The 21904-nt window shown below is 40.0% G+C and overlaps 1 protein-coding gene across 2 annotated transcripts; it reads right to left on the reverse strand.

Annotated features, from left to right (window-relative positions):
* Positions 1–811: 811 nt before the first annotated feature.
* Positions 812–21116, reverse strand: pnoca (prepronociceptin a). 2 transcript variants are annotated; one of them, XM_033617142.2, is made up of 3 exons: positions 20987–21116; positions 5148–5281; positions 812–3183 (listed from the first exon to the last, which is right to left on the reverse strand). In XM_033617142.2, the coding sequence occupies exons 2-3, from the start codon at positions 5265–5267 to the stop codon at positions 2566–2568; spliced, it is 738 nt and encodes a 245-aa protein (XP_033473033.2). In that variant the 5' UTR covers positions 5268–5281; positions 20987–21116; the 3' UTR covers positions 812–2565. The 2 variants fall into 2 exon arrangements, with proteins under 2 accessions (XP_033473033.2, XP_033473042.2); XM_033617151.2 differs by having other exon boundaries at positions 5148–5278; positions 20987–21111.
* Between the last annotated feature and the right edge of the window lie 788 nt (positions 21117–21904).

Here is a 21904-nt window from a genome sequence, read left to right on the forward strand (position 1 = left end):
ATACAGTACTACAAACACGTAAGTACAATAAGTGGAAATTCTGAAATGGGATATTCTGCAAAATGAGCACTTTTACTTTTGATAGCCTATTTAAAGTATATTTTGATGCTACTACTTTTGTACTTTTGTTTAATGAAAAAATATATATTTCAGAACATTTACTTGTTACAGAATATTCACAAACTGTGGTATTGCTGCTTTTAATTTAGTAAAAGATCTGGTTACTTCCTTCGCCACTGCAAATGGCCAATCAACAATGCCATCCCTAGAGCTGTGCTGCTAGCATGGTTAAAAATCAAATTCTTTAACATTAGCATTTCAACATTTCAGTCAGATACCTGAAGAGCCTGCTCCTCCAGCCTCCACTCACCCTGCTCTTTAGAAAGTATTCTACATGTTTACCATGAAGGATCTCTGTTGTTTGTCTTTGTTGTTAATATTGGTGGGACTTTACCTAATCTGTATTTCCAACAGTAGAATGAACATTTTCTGTACTTGCGGATTATTTTAAGGTATCATGGAGTCCATGTTCCTCTGTCTGCAGAGGAACCAATTACTCTTTAGATGAAGAAAAAAATGGGATCAATGAAATATAAATATAAACATTTTAAACATCAGCCAAAGGAGTATTACACAACTTGGCAGCCTTAATGCTGTTCTTATCAATGGCTTACAACACATCTACAAAAGTATAGTACTCTCAAAAAATCTAAAAGTAACTAAAAGAAGTAAAGAGATTAATGTAACCCAATACTAAGAACAAAACACCTCAAGACACAGAATCAGTTGCTGCATAACAAGCCACGAAGGAAATAGTAAACTATTTTTATTGACATGTTTAAAGTCAGCTATTTACAAGTTCTCATAGTGGGCAACATTTCACACCATTACAGTTTGAAGAAAGAAAAAATTGTTTGTACATACAGGAACCTGGCCTCTTGACACAGGAGCCAGTCAGAGATGATGCTCACTTGCACATAACATCAGTTTGGCCGACAGATCAGGAGCATATATGCATGAATACTGAGTGCTCTGTTGTCTTTCATGTCACCATTTCACCAGATTGAAGAAGAGATCTTTTTATTAAACCTGCATCAGTAGCCCTGTCTCAGGTGTGTTTTGGCACAGTGATACATCATTGACTTTTAGCTGTGTTTTTGCATGTTTTCATTTATTTACCACAAATCACATAGAATATAGTTTACATCACTGCTGACAGTACCCTAACCATAATGCCAAAACATGAAAATAACACTGGTATTGTCCTGTAAGAGAGACTGAGTTATGCATCTTGCCACAAGATGGCAGTATAACAAAAAGAGTGGCCCTGTTAGACTTCTTGTACACCTTCAACAATAATAACCCCCTAAAGCCAGAGGCCTCCATGTAAAAAGATTAAGAACTTTTTGCAGATGACCCAGCAGAGTAATTAATTGGTCAAATATACTGTATGATAAAGGGAATCAGAAAAGCAAATGTTAATTTAGCAGTTTATAGTAAATAGTAAAATGAAGCCTATATTTTACTGCATATCAAGGCTGGAAGAAATTTTCATAGTGAGGGCTTTCTTCAAAGCTCATGAGGATAAGGGCTCGGGCAGCTAATCAAATGATCCATCAACTGGTACCAAATGGGAGGCCTGAATGACTCAGGGTGCCCAGAGCTGGACAGAAGGCCTGGAAGATGCCAGGGATGATATAGTCTCACAGCTCAGCTCAGCTGTTTTGATAGGGGCCTAAAAATCCGCCCAGTCACCAGAGTAAATTGTTGGCATTTTACGTTTCTGCAAACCACAAATAAATTACATTTGCATGTTTTATACATATCATATCGACGTTTCAAAAGTGACTTTGTCATTGGAGGTGGAGGTGGTGGTGGATACCATGGTACTTAGGAGAGAGACCTGCAGACTACTGCAGACCACTGTTCGAGACCAACAAACAACAGAACTGGTTGTGTTTTAGGGACCCATTGCTGTTTATCAGCGGTGATAGTGCCATGAAAAGTGATTGTTTTTTAAAGAGGCATCACTGCATTTTTATAGGCAGGATCGTGCTACCAATGGCAGGTATTTTAAGTCAAAACATGATATTTTCCAAATTATAACCAAGTGGTTCTTGTGCCTAAACCTAACCACATGTTAACCACAGCGTTAAGTTTCAACATATCCACTACATAATAATGTACAAATGTAACATATCTGTGGTTTGCAAAAATGTACAATGGCCATATTTTTTCTGGCGACTGAGTGGAAAAACTTCTACTGGAGGGTTAAGCTGCTTAAAAAATTTATAAAAAAAAGGTCTGATATTTAAAGGCAAATTGTTTGCATCATAATTAAAAGGAAAACAGAAACAGCAAATTCTAATATCGTGAGACAAAGAGGACTTCAGTGGCAGACTTAGATCATGGGCTTAGTTTTCACTTTGTGGTAAATTACTTCAATTCAATAGGTCAACTTTGGTGACACCAGAGAAAGTTTGACATGTTGGTGAAATACAAAACAAGATCAGTGAAAATACATCAGGAAATAGTTTTATGTCAGTGGCATAAAGGTGCACTCTGTTAGACTTCATTCTGTTGGGTGAGGTCTTCTGACACGCTGTTGAACTCAGTGGCCTTAGCACTCATCCCCAGGTACTGCTTCAGGAACTCGCTGAAACGTTTTTGGCTGTTCCACTTGCGGGCTGACTTCCGAATTCCGATAAAGCCACCATACCTCTTCTGGTACGATCTTCCTGGAGACATCAGCTTCCTGTAGCCGTGCCTCCCTTTGACGAAGCCGCCGAACCTTTTGGAGACACTCAGCCCTGCGTCGCTCTGTCCTCTTGCTGCTGCGTCAGCAGCCCCTTCGTCCTGCCCTGCCTCCTCCTCATATTCATCCTCAAGAGACAGGGCATTCTGGGAATTGTAGGCAGTGTTCAGCTGGTTGCCTTTGCCACCTAGATCCCTTTGATCCACCCCAAGTGCCCGGGTCAAGTGATCGTACCTTTGCAATGCAAAGGGCAGCAACAGACCTCCCTCTACCTGCGCTTCCTCTTCAGGAAACAGGGCCTCCACCTCCTCCTGAGATCTTTTCCGCAGAGTACCGGTAAGGGAGGAAATTGGCGAGGACAGCACCTTACAACAGAAGTCCCAGGAGAAGGCTGGGGAGATGTTGGCTTCACACTCAGTGAGACACACCTTACAGGGACAAAGACAAGAGATAATATGAAATTTCTTTCTGAAGGCAGTTTATATCATAAAATGAACAGTTTTCAGCCTGGCTCTTGGAATGACAGTGTAGGTCTGTCAGGCGTTTAGTTGGTCAGTCCACTGCACTGATCAGAATGCAACAACTATTGGCTGGTCTCCCATGATTTTATTTCACACACATTCATGTTCCCCTTCGGGATGAATTATTGCTTGGGTTGTCGCTTAACCTTTCATATAGTGTCACAATGGGGTCAACATTTCTTTTGTTCAGTACTTTTAATTATGAGGAAATACCTGCAAAACTAATTACATCAGCCTCAGATGTACTTCATGCTCAATGCAAATTAGCAAATGTTAGCATGCTAACACGCAAAAATAAGGTCATGAACATTATACCTGCGGAGCATAAGCATGGGGCGAGACATTTACAAATATGTTGTGTGACTAGGGTGAACTGACCCTTTGCAACAAACCCCTAAAGCTCATCATTGGGTGTATAAATAAAAATGCAAAATTCTTAAAACCTCTTACCATTCCTGTAAAATTCACCTGAATTCAAATAAACACACATCCAAAGCATACCCAAAGTAAACAGAAAGCTGTTCTTGTTTCATTTTTAGTGAATGTACATGAATGGTCTCATTTAAATGGAAATAAGTTTCAACACACTGAAATAATCATTGTTCTTTTTTTTTTTTTAATCATTGCCTGAATATTTTCTTGAAAAAAAGATGCTGCAGATGACTAGAACTAGGACTAAACAACAATAAAATTAATTAATTAAAGCACGGTAGCCAAGACCTGGTCCTGATGAACTGCTGTCATTTATTAGTGTTATTAATTACACATGTTTCAAATACGTCTGTCATGAGGGAGATCTAGATTGTGTATTACTCAAAGGATTTGATGTGCTAGATTTGTTTTGATTGGAAGTCCTCAACTCATTCTTAACTTGGACAATACAAAATTCAATGTGACAGAAGAAAATTGATTGGATTTTGTTCTATCTTCATCTTCAGTGGTTCAATAGATGTGTGATGTTGTGTGTGTTGTTGTTGTTGGTGTGTGTGTGTGTGTGTGTGTGCTATCTGAGGAAATGTATCTGTCAGAATAAGACTAAGGATTTTAGGACCACAGTGACCACAGTGCTTTGCATCATTTACCATTTCCATAAAGCATACTAATCATGGGAGCTGTGATCTCTCATTGATTTACAAGTAAAATGCCTTTCAGCCAGAAATGATTGAGGGTGATAAAGGAGAGGAGACAATTACAATAAGCAGAAGAAAACAGGGATTCTTAGAAAAAAACAACAACAGGGGTGAGGGGTGGTGTGGGGAGTCAGTAGATGGCTTGTGGCAAGAATTGTCTCGGTCTAACAAGAAAATAAATGCCATCAGTAGGAGGTCCTTTTCAATCACCTAACACTAACAACGCTGCTTTCAAAGTTGTATGTTTTAAGCCATGTGCACTTGAGTCTCCCCCGTGTGCTAGCTGCCAAAATGTCTGAGATGCAGACATGTCATTATCCAGAAAGAAACAACCACCAGGCATAAGCTCTGAGAGGAGAAACACACATCTATCCCCAGGAATCAATTAACCACAACAAATTAAAACTCAAATGCCAAAAGGGTAATTTGTTGAGTCAGGATGGGAAGAGGGGATGAATACAGGAAGGTGGGTGAGGGGTTTCCACTTTTTTTTAATCACCAATTTAAAAGAGCCCAGTGGAGACATTTTGTGTGTGTGAGTTTGTATATGTGTGAGAGTGCTATGAGGTTTGCTAACTAATATTTCAGAGCAAGATTTGTCTTTATCTTATTTCAGTTTTTAACGCCACCGGACACAATGGACTTAGGACCACCCTTTCGAGTGGAAGCTCTACTCTTGCAATCTGCAGTGTGTGTGTATGTGTGTGTGTGTGTGTGTGTGTGTGTGTGTGGAGTACTCACCATAGTGTTGAAACTGAGCTGTTTGGGCAGGATGTTGCTGCAGGACAGGCAGTCTGCCTGACAGTCACTCTGTCCAGGATCACACAGACAGAGCAGCAGCAGAGCCACCAAAGTCTTCATGGTCCCACTGTCTGCTGCACAACACAGGACAAAGCAAATACACATGTTCAGTCCAACAATTTAATACTTCACTTATCAAACAGTTTCTCTTTCTTCTTTGCAATGGAGTGGTCTCTGACTGGGTTGTCTCAAGTTTTACTAAGCACTGCTATTACAAGGTTTCCAACAGTGATGCAGGTTATTATAACATATATTGTCTTAATTGAGAGGGTGTCTAAGCTTGATCAAGCAAAGGTAGAATTATAAAGAGGAAATGAAAAGTGTTCTATTCATAAATATGATCAAAGTGCATTATGGTTTGTATTTTTTAAATGTATTTAATACAGGCAAATAATACACATAACACATAGTACAATAAGATAACATCACAATATAACCTTGTAAAAAAAAAAAAAATGAGGGAGAGAGAAAAACATTATTACTACTGATAATATCTAATGTTATATATAAATTAATAATAATAATAATAATAATAGTCAAACCTTTGTCTTTTAAGAAATAAAAGTAGTGACAGAGTATTGATTGGAGAGTCAAAGTAGCATTAGCCAAGGATACGTTTAAAGCTAGCTTAAGACCAAGAATGGAAGCAGCTTTCATGCCTCTCAACAGCTTTGAAAGTGTTTCATTTACATGTTGTATCTTCTTAGCCAGCATACTTGCAACCAAACAATCAAAGAATCACCTTAGTGATGTTGTTCTAAAGGTCCAAAAGTGTGCAAAGGCTAACCTCTTAGATGCTACATGTTATCACTAAGCACAGCTGATGTTGGTCAGTAATCAGCTGCTCGTTAAGCTCCAGAATGAGGCTGTTCATGTGTTAAAGGTCCAGTCAGTGTGTAGGATTTAGGGGGATATATTGGCAGAAATGGAATATATTGTAGTAAGTATGTTTTCTTTAGTGTATAACTGCCTGAAAATAGGAGTCGTTTTGTTTTCGTTACCTTAGAATGAGCTGTTTATATCTACATAGGGAAGTCCTCGCCCTAGTTAGCAGCCCCTCCGCGACATGAAAGTTGGTAATTTAAATTACCAGGTCCATTTGTTGTGGAGAGAATGGGACCTCTGCAGATAATTCAACTCATGGTAAAAACCTCCTAGGTAAGTACACATTAGCAGGTGCTGGGCTAGCTGCTTGTCTGCACATGCCGAACAGCATAGGAGAAACACTGATTTGTAAGGTGAAACTACTTTATTCAGTGTTTATAGTGGTTTAAAGCACCAGGTCCATTTGTTTTGCAGAGAAAGTGACCTCCGTGGATAATTCAGCTCCGGGTAAAAACCTCCTGAACAATGAACGCTGATGGAATTCTAGCCTGGTGATGTTTCAGCTGGTTGCAATCTGCAATCCTCACCACTAGATGCCACTAAAATCCCCTAAATGTTACACACTGCTCCCTTAAACATACAGTACATCAAGGCTAACAAGACTGGCGGCTTCCCCGTGCTTATGTGTTTGTGCTAAGCTAACTCGTTCTATACTTAGTCATAGCAGGAAAGGCACATGTATAACTGTTAACATTAGAAATGACTGCACTGTATTTATATGAGCTACTGTCTGGGTCCTGGTATTGTGTGATGTAGATCACTGTTATGGCTACAGCTGGATTACTTGATGAAATTTGGATTTTCCTGCTATGACAAGTGAAAATGTCTGTCATGGAAAAGGTCTATAGATATCAATCTTTTCATCTTACTCAAGGTAACAAATAAAGCAAGAACATTTCCTAAATCTTGGAGTATTTTTTTTTTTTTAAATTTGTTGACTCTGACACTGCAATGGGAAGAGGAGGGACACAGAGGACAGTAAAAGTATCATAGGGGACATGGAGTGAGACTAGGGGACACACAGAAGGCACAGCAGATATAAAATTTGACAAACAAAGATTAAACAGCTGAAAAAAAGCAAAAGAAAATAGTTTGACCTTATTCTGGTAGAAACAGCCCAGTCTGGTGAGTCTGACGTCAGAAACACAACCAGAGTTTTCATCTCATTAAACAAACTCGTTAACTCCTTTAATTGATGCCTCAATTAATGCCTTTGGCAACAAACTGAGTCATTGTTTGTTGCAGACAAACACACACACTCACATGCACAAAACATTCAGACACACAAATTTAGGCTGTGCAGCACCCAAACACACATTCATACAAATACATGCATGTGCCCACTATGTATGCCCACTACACAGTGACTGATAGACAAACTGAAATACAAATTCACACACACACACATTACCACACTGCTCTTTCAATTGTAGGTTGCTGTCATTATCTATTAAACTGACGTGGCTGAAAGTAAAACTAATTTCTCTTCAATCAAACCCCACTTTATAATGTCTAAGAAATTTGGAATTTATTCAGAGTAATTAAAAGCTGATAAAGGTGTAATTACACCACGGCTCGTTCCAATCTCTAACTAACCATTAAATGGCAGCTCTGCAAAATTAATCAAAATTAATCAGTGTCCTAGTCTGCAAACAATAAAAATGTGTGTCAAGTGCATCTTTAGCGTGATAGGAAAGAAGATGGGTTTGTCAGTGAAGGACAAAAGAGCAGCGCAGCCATTTTAGGCAGGGATATTGGAGGACAGCTAAGGGCGGGCGGTATTGGCAGATGGCAGTGGATTTAGACAAACAGCTTGGGTGTATTCATTTGGCCCAAATGCATCCCATTCTCCAACCTCCTGTCACTGACTTCGTGCTGACTTGGCTTCCAAAAATGAACTGCCATCATTAAGGATAATGCATGAAGGAGACTCCACATCTTCTCATCTCTGGTATCTACTGAGGGGTCGCCACAGGACGCATACACACGGCCTTGATTTAGAGTAAGTGAAGACAATGAAAATGGAATATACGCTTACCCCCATACTATCAAACCGTAATATTCTAGACTTAAAGTCTAACGGCACACTAATAGCTCTGTGAGGCTGTATTCAACAGGTTTGGCATACCGCAAATGACCATTTGTATATCAATTACTTACCAGATGTTAAAGCCGCCACAAGGAACTTTTAACTGGATATGCAAAAGTCTCTTGTTTCTGCTGATGTCAGTGCGTGACCTACAACAGCAAATGAGACCATCGGTGTGAAGATAAGCTATTTCTATATAGTGTATATCCATACCTTTAGGAAACTGTGTCCGGGTCCGCCCCAGGTCGCTTCCAGGACGAAGCGATTTACGGCACTCAGATGGCACACTTCATCTTACCTAGCTGCTTACATTTAGTGACTCTTATAAATAGTCGCTATTCCTCCTCCTCGACCCGACGTCCACGGGGAGTTAAAATAGCAGCAATCATCGTGTAAAAGTTCTGTGAAAGCACTGGACTCACCAACAGTCAGCCATGTCTCAGTCACACAGAGAAAATCCAATCCTCGGGAAGTCAGGAAATCCTTCAGGATAAACGTTTTGTTCGCTAGCAATCTAGCATTTACCAGCCCAATCCTGGCAGGAGCCAGTGGGTACACAGCGTTAGCTGTCTGGGGAGCCATACACAGAGGCCGCAGGTTGCACAGATTCACCCCGTGCCAGTGGGGAGGAGGAGAGCAGGGGCCACAGGGCTGGAACACCTCATCCGGGCCGACGACAGGTAACAGCCAGGCGTCGACAGGGTCCAGTAAGTGCCGAGAAATAAAGAGGCGAGGCACCGCTCCATACTCAGTCCAAGAAGCCGTGGAAGTGCTCGCCAAACAGGCTTTCATCCTTACCAGCCGACCGCTGAATTTACCCCGGCGGCAGTGGCGCTTATGCCGGAGAGGTGGAGCTGGGGCACAGCAGAGGTGAGCTGGGATCCCCGATAGGAGCGGGGGCAAAGTTTTCCCGTCTTGTTGTTTCATTCATCCCCACAACAAACACATGCGCGAGCCAGGTAAGCGTCTTTACGACAATACGCGCTAGAGCTCATGGGAAATGTAGGCTTCATTCCAGCAAAACACTACCGCTTTTGTCCACAGGGTCGCCAAAATCAACTCAAAATGAAAGTTCCTTGTAGGGGCTTTAAGTTAAATTGGTGAAAAAAACGTTTTTCTCCCATGCCTCAACAGGAGAAAAGTCTTGATGAATTGAGGTCATAGGCGACCACATTTAACAATGGCAAAACTAGATCAAAATATCAATTTCCAAAAAATCTCACACAACTCATGCAGTACAATCCAAGTCTCATTTATTGAGTCATATGCTCAGTGTGTCCCACACAATCCTTTCCAACAGGTAATTGAACTAAAAGAGAAACTTTATCTCTGCTATTTTTAAAGCCAGACTCTATTGACAAAAACAGTCTTTTACCTTGCTGAACACAGGGGTTGCTGGTCTATCACTGCCTCAATCAGTAGATTGTGTTATTGTGTGACTTGAACTTTAAAGTCAGTTCAGATTCAGCAAAGTCACATAATAATGCAAACAAACTACACACCCTTGTAGGGTTGACGTCACAATGATGTCATTTTATCAGCTGGAGGCAAAACACAACTTGCACCACAGGACTGTAGGCTATATAGAAATCTTAAAATGTCATCTTGTTGGGTTAATGGGAGCCAGAATAGAAGGAGGCATGGCTCAAAACTCAAATTTTATCGCAAACAAACGAAAACAAAGACAACTATGGTTAAATGCGGTAAGACGAAAGGACTGGATGCAGGCATACAACAAAAATCTTGCATATTAGTTCAGGGGAAAACTATTCACTGTTGACTGGATGAATAACGTTATGTGTATTGAGTGATACTTGTCCACCTAATCAGAAACTGGGAAGGTTTTAAGAGGAATTTTGTATTTCTCCGTGACACTAACTATTTAGTGCAACAAACTGGACAAAACTGTTCAAGTGTCATCTTCCTTTGTAAAACTGGCATATTAATCAGCCACAAACCTTCCTGTCAATCATTCATCCACTGAGAGCATACAGGTTGACCAGTCTGGTCCCGCTGGTCCATGTTTACTTATTCAATGAAGATTTGCGGTCCCGGAGAGTGAGTGACCTAACATGGTGCATTTGTAAATTCAGACTGATGCTCTTCACTACAATGAGAGCCCCGTAGGTTGAAGAAACAGAGCTTTATATTTCTATATAAATTAGCAAACGGTTAAGCTAATCACGCACTCACTCCGCTCGGCACTCTGCTGCTCCATCTCCACAGGCAGAGTGCCCAGAGTGCGCTCTGCTACTCTGATTGCGGTGCTCTCAGTAACCAAATGGTACATTCTCCAAATTTACCAATGGTCAAGTTTGTGCCAGAGTACGCTGCAGCATAAGGAATGAGTATTTCTGAATGCACCACTCACATCATCTTCCTCCATTGTCTAAAACAAGCCAACAGAGCTTGCTAGCTTGCACTAGCTAATGTCTGTGGAAAATTGTTTTGCCTCCAGCTAAGCCCTGCTCACCAAAAATCATCCCACATTAAAAGAGTCCAATGAACAAGGCAGTAGTAGCAGTGCAGCAGCTACTGTGTTCAGTGAGGTAAAATTACTGCGTTTGTAAACTGAGCCAAGTTTCAAGTTTCACCTTTAGTTAAGTTCTCCGTCAGAAACAACTGTTTATTTGGAAAGTACTGAGCGTGTGACTGGATAAGTAAAACTTGGATTATACTGCCAAAGTTGAGTGAGAGTTTGTAAACCAATTTTTTAATATAGTTTTGTTGTTGTTAAACGTGGTCGCCTATGACTTCAAGTCATCAAGAATTTTCTGTTTTTGGATTCTTCGTTCACCAGAGGCATGGGGAAGATTTTTTTCCACAAAGTCAACTTAAGATAGGTGAGTAATTGATGGTCATTTAAGAGGTAAAGTAACCCTTTAATGTTTACCATGATCTCCATCTTAGTTTAGCATGTTAGCATGCTAATATTTGCTAATTAAAACACAAAGTAGCCAACAGCTGAGGCTGATGGGAATGAATCAACATATTGGAGAAATTCATTCTGTAGTGATGGTGATACATAAAAAGTTAAGTCCATCCATTATTCGTTGAAACATTTCAATGAAAACAACAAATGTCAACTTCATTGTGGTACTAAAGGAATCCTCAGAGATCACCACTGTCATTAGGCTTTATGTCCTGGGAACCATGAATGTCTGTGGTTAGCAGCTCATCCAGTATCCAGTAGTTTTAGATATTTCAGTCTGTATCTAAATGATGGAGACTGACCAACAGAGCAACATTTCCATCTCCAGAGCCACAGCGCGAGCATAGCTAAAAGCAGCAGGAGCTAAAGCTATAACTAAGTTTTGTGCCATGTTAAATGTTTACATGCTTACTGCAAGGGTTCAGACAGGACAGGACAATGCCCTCCCCTGTGAGGATGAATTCCTTCCTAATAATCTTAACTTGGTAAAACATGAATAAACATGAATCACAGAATAGGTTTTGGCAGCTGTCATTTGAGGTTTAAGGAGCAGTATAAATCCTATTTGAGCGCAACTGCAGGGAACTATTGTGGCCAGACTAAGTACTGGCAGTTCCAAACATTTTGTTTTCTGCTGATGACAGTTCATCTCTGATTTTCTCCCTACATACAAACACAGAATGCATACAGCCTGGCTGCAGTCACTCAAGCTTCACTCAGGATATTACAGATAGATTTGACACAGACACACAGGTAGGCACTGCATTGACTGTGATCTGTTTTTTGTCCTCTTGTCTTTAAACTAGATGCTCTGTAAAATTGAATTGGACTTCAAAACGACTGATTTTATTTTATTTTTTTCGTCTTCTACTGACGTCTGCCAGGTTCTCTCGAGAGCCCTTAAAACCCAATTACTCTGCTTTTAATTAACTGATTAACCACTAAATAAACCAGTTAATTAAGTCATTACTGTCTGGTGCTGTGCTGACACGCTGCTGATGGAGTTCTTACAGTCCAGTGGATGATATAAAGACCATCTTTCAGATGAGAGAAACTCCTGTCCATACAGTATCTCTCATCCAGGTTCAACCTGTTACCATGCCACTGCATGAGCTGATTTTGTGCAATTTGATCTGTTTTGCTACCTGAGAAACATCTAATCCAAGTTTAAATTCAAGGTTACCAATAGATCAGCTATAGTATGTGGTTTCATCCATGTTTTGTAAAACAGATAAAGATAAGTGATCAGATAAATAATCAGAGAAATGACGCTTTACTGAATGCGAACACCAGCACAAGTTCTGTAGTCTATCTCCTGGGAAGCATCTCCTGTATATGTGTAACTGTATGTAAGTTCAACAAGCATTACCTGGTTGGATAGGAAAAGTACTGAACCTCATGAATATCTTTTAGTTGTTGATTAAAAATATGTGTAGTCAACCATAAATAAGTACTGTTAAAGTTACAGAAACGTTTGTTGCGGTCTGATTCATAGTCCCGTCATCAGACAACTCACAATTCACTCCTAAGTACAAAATTCTAAAACCGTCTCAACGCTGTGTTATCAACTGTTTGCACCTTTTTCCCACCATTTTCCTCCGTTATTGCCATTTTCTAAACGAGCACAGGAAGTACAAAATAAATTACTCTCAGCCCGAAGACAGACTTAAAGCCGGATTATTTACGCATGGTTGAACAGAGGAGCAGGGTGCATCCGTCTTGCAGTTCACATTTATTTTTAAAAGCCGAACTACAGATTATTAAGTTATTTAAAATGTAATAACCATAATACCGTCAAATTTGCGTCAGTGGGTGTTTGATGGTGCTTTCTATATAATGTTGATCCTGACATTTGGACACACTGTAGTCACATGTCTGTGCAAGTACAGCACGCAAATCAGAAATTGCTTCCTTTTTATCACCTAATTTACATTCTGTGGTATGGTGTTTGCATCTCATTATAAGTTTGGGTCCTTCATGACTCAAGTTAAATCTAATTTAAAAGTTCAATGTGCTAGTTCAAACCCGGTCTATATCAATATGCAATGAAATGTTCCTTTATTGACTTTTCATGTATAAAAAGCCTGTATGCGTCTGATAGTTAGGGTGATGAAACAGTAACTGATATGTTAATGATTCAAAGCTTTTCTGAAGTACTAACACCAAAGATTATTTTGCACAACTGCATACTGGCCTAATAAACTGTGGCTTTAAATCTGCTTTAAAGCTTTAAATTAAACTGAAGAACAATCACTTCCAAGCCTTTAAGGAGAGCGAGCCAGCAAATTAATGAAAACAAATTAAATATTGAATAATTAGAGCACATTCATGATGATGGCTTTGTTGGTTGATGAGTCAGTTTGACAGGTAATTAAATGTTATTTAGTCTTCTGCCTGGAGCCACATGGTCGTCTAGTTTAACTGTCAGAAAAGTCACTTTGATTGGCAGCTTGTCTCAGGCCCACTCAAAATACATTGTGCTCTTTGTTTTAATATTGATGGCTATCTGGCAACATGACGGAGTGGTCATTGATGTGACACATTTCAGGACAGTAGATCTATAACACCAATCACATTGATTGAAAATATCTGATCTACCAATATACATTTAATGGTCTCTGACACTATATATATACATTATCTACCAACGGATTTATCTGTCATTACCTTTCTCTTCCTCTAATTACTTTTTGTTCCCTTAAAGTTTCATTTCCACCCACTCATGCTCTCCCTAACCCACACACACTTTTTCAGTCTTTGTCTTTCACTCACACACAAAACCTGACAAAATTACTACTACTATGACACAATCTCTATAAACAGATATCTGCGTATATATATGCACTATATGTGAGCAAGGGGACAAGATTTTGGTATCGGTTTTCGTTCTGGTTTCCATTTGTAGTTCAATTAGTACTGACTAATCACGTTCAAGCAGCAGGTTAAACAGTCCATGTGGAGAGGCAGAGTACATAGGCCATAATGCAATCTCTAAACGCACTGGCTATTGTCTGACGATGATTTAGCTTTATATTTTCTTTTCAAAATGTATCTGCATTCAAATGTAGATATCTGTTTGTAGAGTTTAGCCATAACAAAGATGCTCTTTAACAAAATGATGATGCATTACAAGCTGCGCCAATGGTATGAAATGTCTCCTACATGAGTGGGGTCGTCTCTCCTCCATCCACCCATCTCATTTTGAAATGTGAGCATTGTGTGGATGGATTAAAGCACATTCAACACAATACAACACTATAATACAGCAGAAATTTAATGTTTGCTACCTATTTTGCTGCTTCTTTTTTTATCTGCTAGCCTAATATCCGATGTCAGTATAAGATCGTATCTGTTGTTGCTAGATCTTAGGACAGTGTGTTGCTGAGACAGAGACAGGTCTGACTGTAAAATGCAATTTTAGTGTCAGAATGTTTATAGGAGGTTAGGGCTTGTTAAAATGGGTCCAGTATTTACTTCAGTGTGACTATGAAGAGAAGAATCGCTCATAATCTGTGCTCATGTTCACTTCTACCATTGGAGTGCACTGACTCAGGACCTGCTGCTAGTCTGCTAAATGGGCAGGGCATTGGTGGTACCCACATGACAGATACAAGATATGACTGTGAAGTTCGCTGTTTAGTTTCTAAATCGTCTCTGGCTGAAATGACTGGTGCATAGAAAAGGTGGAATTGGCCTGGATATCTGCTGGCTACACCGGATCTCCTGTAATATTGGCTGTTGTCCCCTGAGGCTTAGGTTGGGTGTGTGGATCGGTTCCACTGGCCTAAAAGTTCACAATGGACTCTGATATTCAGAATTAAAAACTGAATGCTGTACAGAATCAACTAGATTCCACGTTATGAAAAATATGACACCATTTCACACTGATTATTTTACCTGTTATGTTAAACTGCCTTTTTTTATATTGAGATGATCTGATTTATTGTAAGAAAACATAGAAAAAAGGCAGTAATAGTACAGCTACTCTTCCACTGCCACTGGCAAAAGACATTATTTCCTATGATCCTGCTCCTTGTCTCCTGGTCAGAGGCCATGTCAGCTCAGTGATGTGTCTGAAGAGTGGGCGTTTTGATTATCTCCAGCCAGAAGGAACCTTTTCTGCTTTTACGAAATGTACCCTGTCAGTCAGACTGTGTGTGATGTGGCAGTAGATTACATACTGAAGCCATTACAGGCAGACACGCTAAGCTAAATCAATTTCCCTCCTTTATGCACTTTGTCACTTAAGGTCAATTAATGGTTGGGAGGTGTACTCATATTTAGACGGGGTCACATTAAACTCATTTCATATTGATTTTTTCTTTGTTTTGAGATGACGTGATGTCCTGTATATTTTTGCTTTTCTAGCCCACCTCTTCTATCCCTCTGTATTGCTGGATTATTAACAAACACATATTGTTGGGATCAAGTATCTCATCCCAAATCGTCACATGTTGCTGCTTTGTCAGTGGCATTTCACCTCTACATACTAGGAATCCTTCTGCGTCTGCTGTTGCTGCTCCGGGATGTCGCTACCAACACCGGGATATCAATAAAGTGACATGGTAAGGTTTAGAAAAAAACACCATGGTTTGGCTCTACATCCATATGGGAAGCACACACTGACCTCCCAGGTAACAGTCCAGTGCCCTATGTGGACTTTCCTGCTCCTTATATTACATCGTTACTGGCAGTCTTTCAACCTGACATCATCCAGCCACATATCATACCACAGCAACAGGTGCCATCCAGCCAACTGGTGGCAAATCGTAACACCACAAAAGGTTCCATCCGGCAACGTTACCAACTAATGCCACCCAAAGGTGTACAATGGGGCTGCAAAAGGCAGCTTTTGGCGAAGGTGACTGACACCAAAATCTCTGACAAAGTGGAAGTATTTGACAACTTTGGAATGAGATGTGACTGATGAATTAGCATGTTCAACGCACCTTATCAGACATGGATGCAACTAACAACAACACAAATGGCTGCATTTTATTCAGGTGTGATTGGCTTGCTGAACTTGGCCCTTGCAAACCTTGGTAGTGTGCACCACAGTCTCTGCTAATTATACACATTTGTACACCTCCAAAACAGGGTTACATTTTTACCTGTTCTATTAGCTTTACCTTTTCTCATAAAGTATTTATTTTGCTACTTTTTATGGAATTCTGAAAAATGACACCATGATTTCATTGGTATCTTTGACTGTAGTCAAGAGTAGGCTAAAAACTGAGCACATCATCATTCAACAAAGATTTATTTTAAGAACAGAATACTAGACCCCAAGATGGCGTTTGTTTATTTAAATGGAAGTTACTCACCAGAGAATGCTACAGACACATTCTCTTTGTAGTGTACGTGACATGCCCAAACAAACCCTGCCAACCACGAGTACAAGACAAACCCAACAACGGGACGGTTATCTGAACCCTGCTACAATGCAATGTTGTAGTGAATAAAAATGAGGCCAAATGCAGCAGTAATCCATACCATTGCCCTTACAGTAACCTTAACCGCCTGTCTGTTGACTCATTACTTAATAGCTATATGCTAACTTTGCATTTGCTTTAAGGCTTCTGGACCAAGGAGCCAAGGGGACTGATAGCAGACTGACACATAGGTATGATGGGTAAGTCATGTCGCTGCTGCAGCCACAGCTCTACCTACTGTGCTCACCAAGTGCACACACCAAAAGAGGTTTTCTTTCTTCCTGGTTAAATTCTGTTGTTGTGCAACCCTTCGCACTTGTACATTTGCTTGCTGCACTTAGATAACATCAGCAAAATGGGAAAGCTTTTCTGTTCTTTCCTTGTTCTTACCTTGCTTTTGTTGCGCATTAATTAAGATGCTAACACCCACTGCTAGCCTTGTAGTCACATCACTTAAATAGCCGAAATAACTACTTTTGCACATTTAGAAAAGTTCAACATGTTAAACCAGATACTAAAGCTCATTTTTATTTGCCTGAATCAATCGTATTACTCTTCCTAATGTACTGTATTCTATTTAGATGTAACCATCAGAGATTGCAGCCTTCCGGCCATTTTGTGGTTAGTTGACACTACCTATAGTTCTTTTCACCAAGCAAGGGATTTTATATCTGTCAGAAATTCCTGATATCTCAGACTCTGAATTATAGGAGGCTAGTGTGATTGTATACAACTGGCAGCACACATATCCAGCTCTCTTAATACGCAGAGCAGATATGTAATATGTAAATAACTGGCACTTATCTCAGCTTCAATGACTCAGTTATTAGATTACCAATTATTAGATTACCAAAATTACAATAAAACAAACCAAGGAGCCCAGAGAAAGAACAGGGCCTTTGTGTTCTGATCATTTTCCTGTACTGCTAAACATTCATGTAATCAAAGACGACAAAAGAAAATGTGTAACTCTGCCATCAGTGCAACTGCTTCTGACAAGGGTCAGGTCTTTGATATAGAAACAGACGAGGAGAAAGAGGAGCGCGCTGGGGGCATGAAGGAGGATCTCTGAAATCCTCCCAGTACAAAAGGATGGACAGGGACCCTGCTGTGTTAGGAACATTGTATCCTTGGATTAACTCCACTCCACATTCACAGTCCGTTCACTGCAGCCGCTAGAGCTGTACACACCTGTATGATGCAGAGTGAACTGTGATCCAACGCTCCTTATCCTTCCTTCATTTTCCCCATCTGCCTATGAGAATGGTGTCTTGAGTGGTTTCCTGAAGTTTATATGAGTGTTGTGGAGGAAAACAATGCATTGACTGATACTTAGAAGATGAGATACGTGGCTGTGGGAATGGGGGTGCACCATGGTCTCCTACATGCTTGAAAAGGGTGGGGTGAGAAAAGGGGTTCTTAGTTGGTTGCCGTCCGCAACCTCACTGCTAGATGCCAATAAATCCTCCATACTGCTCCTTTAACACCAAATAATCTATGGATTTGTGTACATTCTTGGTTTGTCTTGTCAATTCAGTTTGGATTTTTGCTAATGGAATTTCTTTCATCTATATGCATATGTCTCACTGTCTGCACAATGACCACCAGCTCTTACAATCAGTTTACCTCAAACAAACTGCCATTATTGTTGCTCAACACATTAAATGTATAACTTCCTGTACAGCAGTGCTAATTCACCAGGTAACAATAATTTACAGATGAGTTTTCACCATATTTACACAAACTGTTTGCACTTGATGCATTCTGCTGTTTTGTGTGTAGGTAGACAGAATGATGCCATTTGGGGTATTTAAAGTCCAGAAATGGCACTCTTTCCTCAAAACACAAGTTGGTGAAATAGAAAGACAACCTTGCCCGTTGCGTTTGAGGGACTTGCACCAGAAGGTTCACATGAGCTGTGTTGGATATTTCAGACATTTTATGTTTAAAATTCTAGTACAGCAGGTGTTGGAATCCCTCTCTCAGCCCCATATGTCATCATCGCCTCCTCTATGTTTAGCCATCTCTCTACAGGAACACAATGCACACAGAATGTTCATCACCAGCAGCTTGTGTGTGTCACACATCTCTGTCTCTGAATATTCATGTATTTACCTAAAATCAGCTACATTTAACACCTTTAATTTCAGCAGAAATTATGGCTTCCTTTTAATGTACTATATCCATTCAGACTGAGGTTCATTTATTTACTTTTCTGTTCTGTTCCTTCTACACAGCCTCACTGAAGACATTACTTGCCTTGTTTCATCCAGCCAATGCAGAAATGCTAGAACATAATACAAAGCTAAAAGAAAGTAAAAACACTTCACCACAGTCACCCAAATCTGAGTATTTGCTCTAAGGGTATGAGAAAGCAGCTTCTAATTTTCTCGGAATTAGTTCAAAACAGCTTTGTTCCAGCCCCAGCGCTATCTGTAGATCTGCATCAGCTTCTATCTGATATAGTATATGCAAGAAGCTTGTCAGACAATTAGAGCCTGTTACATGCACTTTCATGTCCATTATCATCAATGGAACGAAGAGCCTTTTGTATAATAGCTGACTTAAAGTAGCCAATTTTGAATGGTGTCTTTGTTTATGGAGTTTCTTTCAAGGTCAAATGGAAAGTGAGCCCCAGGCTAAACAAATACACCATGTTAATTATTCAACGTGAAATAAGGTGACACCCAAACCTAAAGTTTATTAACTTCATATCAGTTTCCTGGCAGCTTAAAAATACACCAAATAATGAGTTTTATACATAAATGCCTTGAGGCATGAGGGAAATAATATTAGTAGGTAGTCCGACTACGGAAATAGAAATGCTGCTGCTGCTGCTACTAATGACAATACTGGTAAATTCAGATAAAAAAAAATCGAGTTATCATCTCAAAATTTTGCATAATCTTAACTCCAAGTCATTAGATAGAACCAAGTCACATTTTATAATGATGTCATTTCATATATATATAATATTATATATGATATATTTTAAATTTAAGACCTGATTCAGTCTTATGTAGCCTTTTATTAGTCCATAAATCCAACCTTGGAAAAATAAGGCTGGTTTTGGCTGATGAAGAGCAATGTGGTCTGCATTCTCGCTACAGGCCAGATGCAGTCAGTTGTTTTATGTGATCGTTAAAATTTGTTTAAATCCATTTACTCTGTTTATTGTCATTAACCTTTAACATCTCTTCATGTGCTGAGCATCCCTTTTTTCTAGTTTGAACAGGTTGTGAATGTCAACAACAAAACCAGCCTGAGACGTGTTCGTATTTATTGTCAGTGAAACCCTCAATTTCCACACCATTGCATTTATAAGTAGGTTTCATTTCACATTACAGCACTATTCTAATATTAGTACCCTCTAACTGTGCATGTTTGTTACAAATTAAAAACCTTTACAGATAAGTCATTTTTATACTCAGTCATTTAGCGGGGCATTGCCTACAAAGTATATTAAAATATTGACTTAGTTACCTTAAGACAAAAGCCTAAGGATAATCTTTTAAAGAAGTGAGTAATGATAATCTGACCCTGATTAATCAACGTGCACTCTCCCAGATTACCTTTCATTACTCTGTGTCTTAAGTGACAGCGTAAACACAATCACGCAGCAGCTTTCTGTGAAGAGTCCCCTTTCATTCATGAAACCCATCAGAGCTCGGCAGTAAATCAGGCCCTAAAGATTAATGACTAATCGTGCCGAACGATAAATGACCTTTCCCTCTTGACAAAACAAACTGCAGTGTGTAGTCCTTACTGGGCGGCTACACCTCGTGCCCTCCGTAGTGTGCACATCCCTGCTGCTTTTAACCCACTCACACACATAGTACTTAACCTTGGGGGAATGTTTATGGGATGTAATAGTCTGTGGTTGCACCTTTAGAGGTGATGGATTGATGCCATGAAAAAAACAACCATGGTTAACTACATTGAGCTGAGACATTGTCCTAACCCACTCTGTCTGTCAATAAAAGAAAAGCTTGAATTCTTTAATCAGCGTCATCACAAGCATTCAGCCTTACGGTGCTCAAGGGTCAGAGGGTCACGGGTTATAGACAAGCGATCGAGACAAATACTGCAGGGATGAAAACAATTTACAAACATGTCCCCTCTTCTTCTTAGTGTCCGATTGTCTCAGCTGAATTTGGAAATAATTAAAAGGGAATTCACTTTTGAATAGTGGCCATCTATTGCGCTCTCAAGATCTGCTACATTACCAACGTTAGAGGTACTTTCCTCTTCCTGGAGAGTGTGGCCTCTGTACAATAAATTTCGTCTTCCTTAATTCCCGCCTGTCAGTCCTACTAACAAAAGTAACAAGTGTCAGTTTTCTCTTCTATGACGAAAAAGCAAAACATTCTGTATCAAAGGTCAGAGGTCAAGCCACTTCTTTCCCCCTCTATCTTTTTCCTTCTCTGCAGGGTCTTCTTACCTGTGTTGGGGTGAGATTGCGGGTGCCGATAGGGGTCCCTTGGGTGCAGGTTGAGGTTGGTCAGCTTATACGTTTCCCTCTCTCAGACTCAGTGTGGTTTTTCGGGCTATGTGGAGGCTGAATGCAGCTGCTCTTATAGGGACCCACCCCTCCCCTTCAACCTCCTCCTCTGATTCTCTCTCTCTCTCTTTCAAAACTCCCTCTTTCATCACAGAGGGAGGGAGGGATGGAAATTAGAAAGAAGGAGGGAGGAGAGAGGAGATGGGGGAAGAGCAGGGACAGGGTGTGATGTGGGGAGGGAGAGGAGGAGAGAAAAATAAGAGTTAGGATAGGAAGAAAAGTAAATAGCCAAAGGAAGGAGGAGGAAAAGAGAGGAGGCAAGATAGACACTGGCAGGAAAAAACTAGAATTACCGCCTCGCTATCGTACACCTCCGCCAACCAGTCAAGATGCAGTTATGATTTACATCCATGTCTTTTCATATGTAGCCATGACAGTAACCAATGCTTCAAATATGAATGTTGCTGCAAAGAAGCTACAAATTCTAAATACAGATGCTTCACACACATCTTCAACCCAGCGGCACAGAAGATCTATACAACCCTAACCCTGTGACCCTGTTAGTGTCACCAATTCAGTCTCCCCTTCTGTTCCTGAGTTATGGCATTGAATAATGACCAGAAAAGTGTTTTTTCAGAACATTATGATGTGACAGTGAAATTGGCCTTTGACCTTTTGGATATGAAATGTCATCATTATGTCCTATTAGACATTTGCGGGTTGTTATAATTACTGTGTGAGATTCTTGAGTTGAGTTGAGACAATTGTGCCAAATTTGAAGAAATTCCCTCAAAGTGTTACTGAGTTATCGAACTCACAAGAATAAGATGGATGCAAAGTCACAGTGACTTTTCACAT

Source organism: Epinephelus lanceolatus, chromosome 2, assembly GCF_041903045.1.
Source record: "Epinephelus lanceolatus isolate andai-2023 chromosome 2, ASM4190304v1, whole genome shotgun sequence".
Lineage (NCBI taxonomy): Eukaryota > Metazoa > Chordata > Actinopteri > Perciformes > Serranidae > Epinephelus > Epinephelus lanceolatus.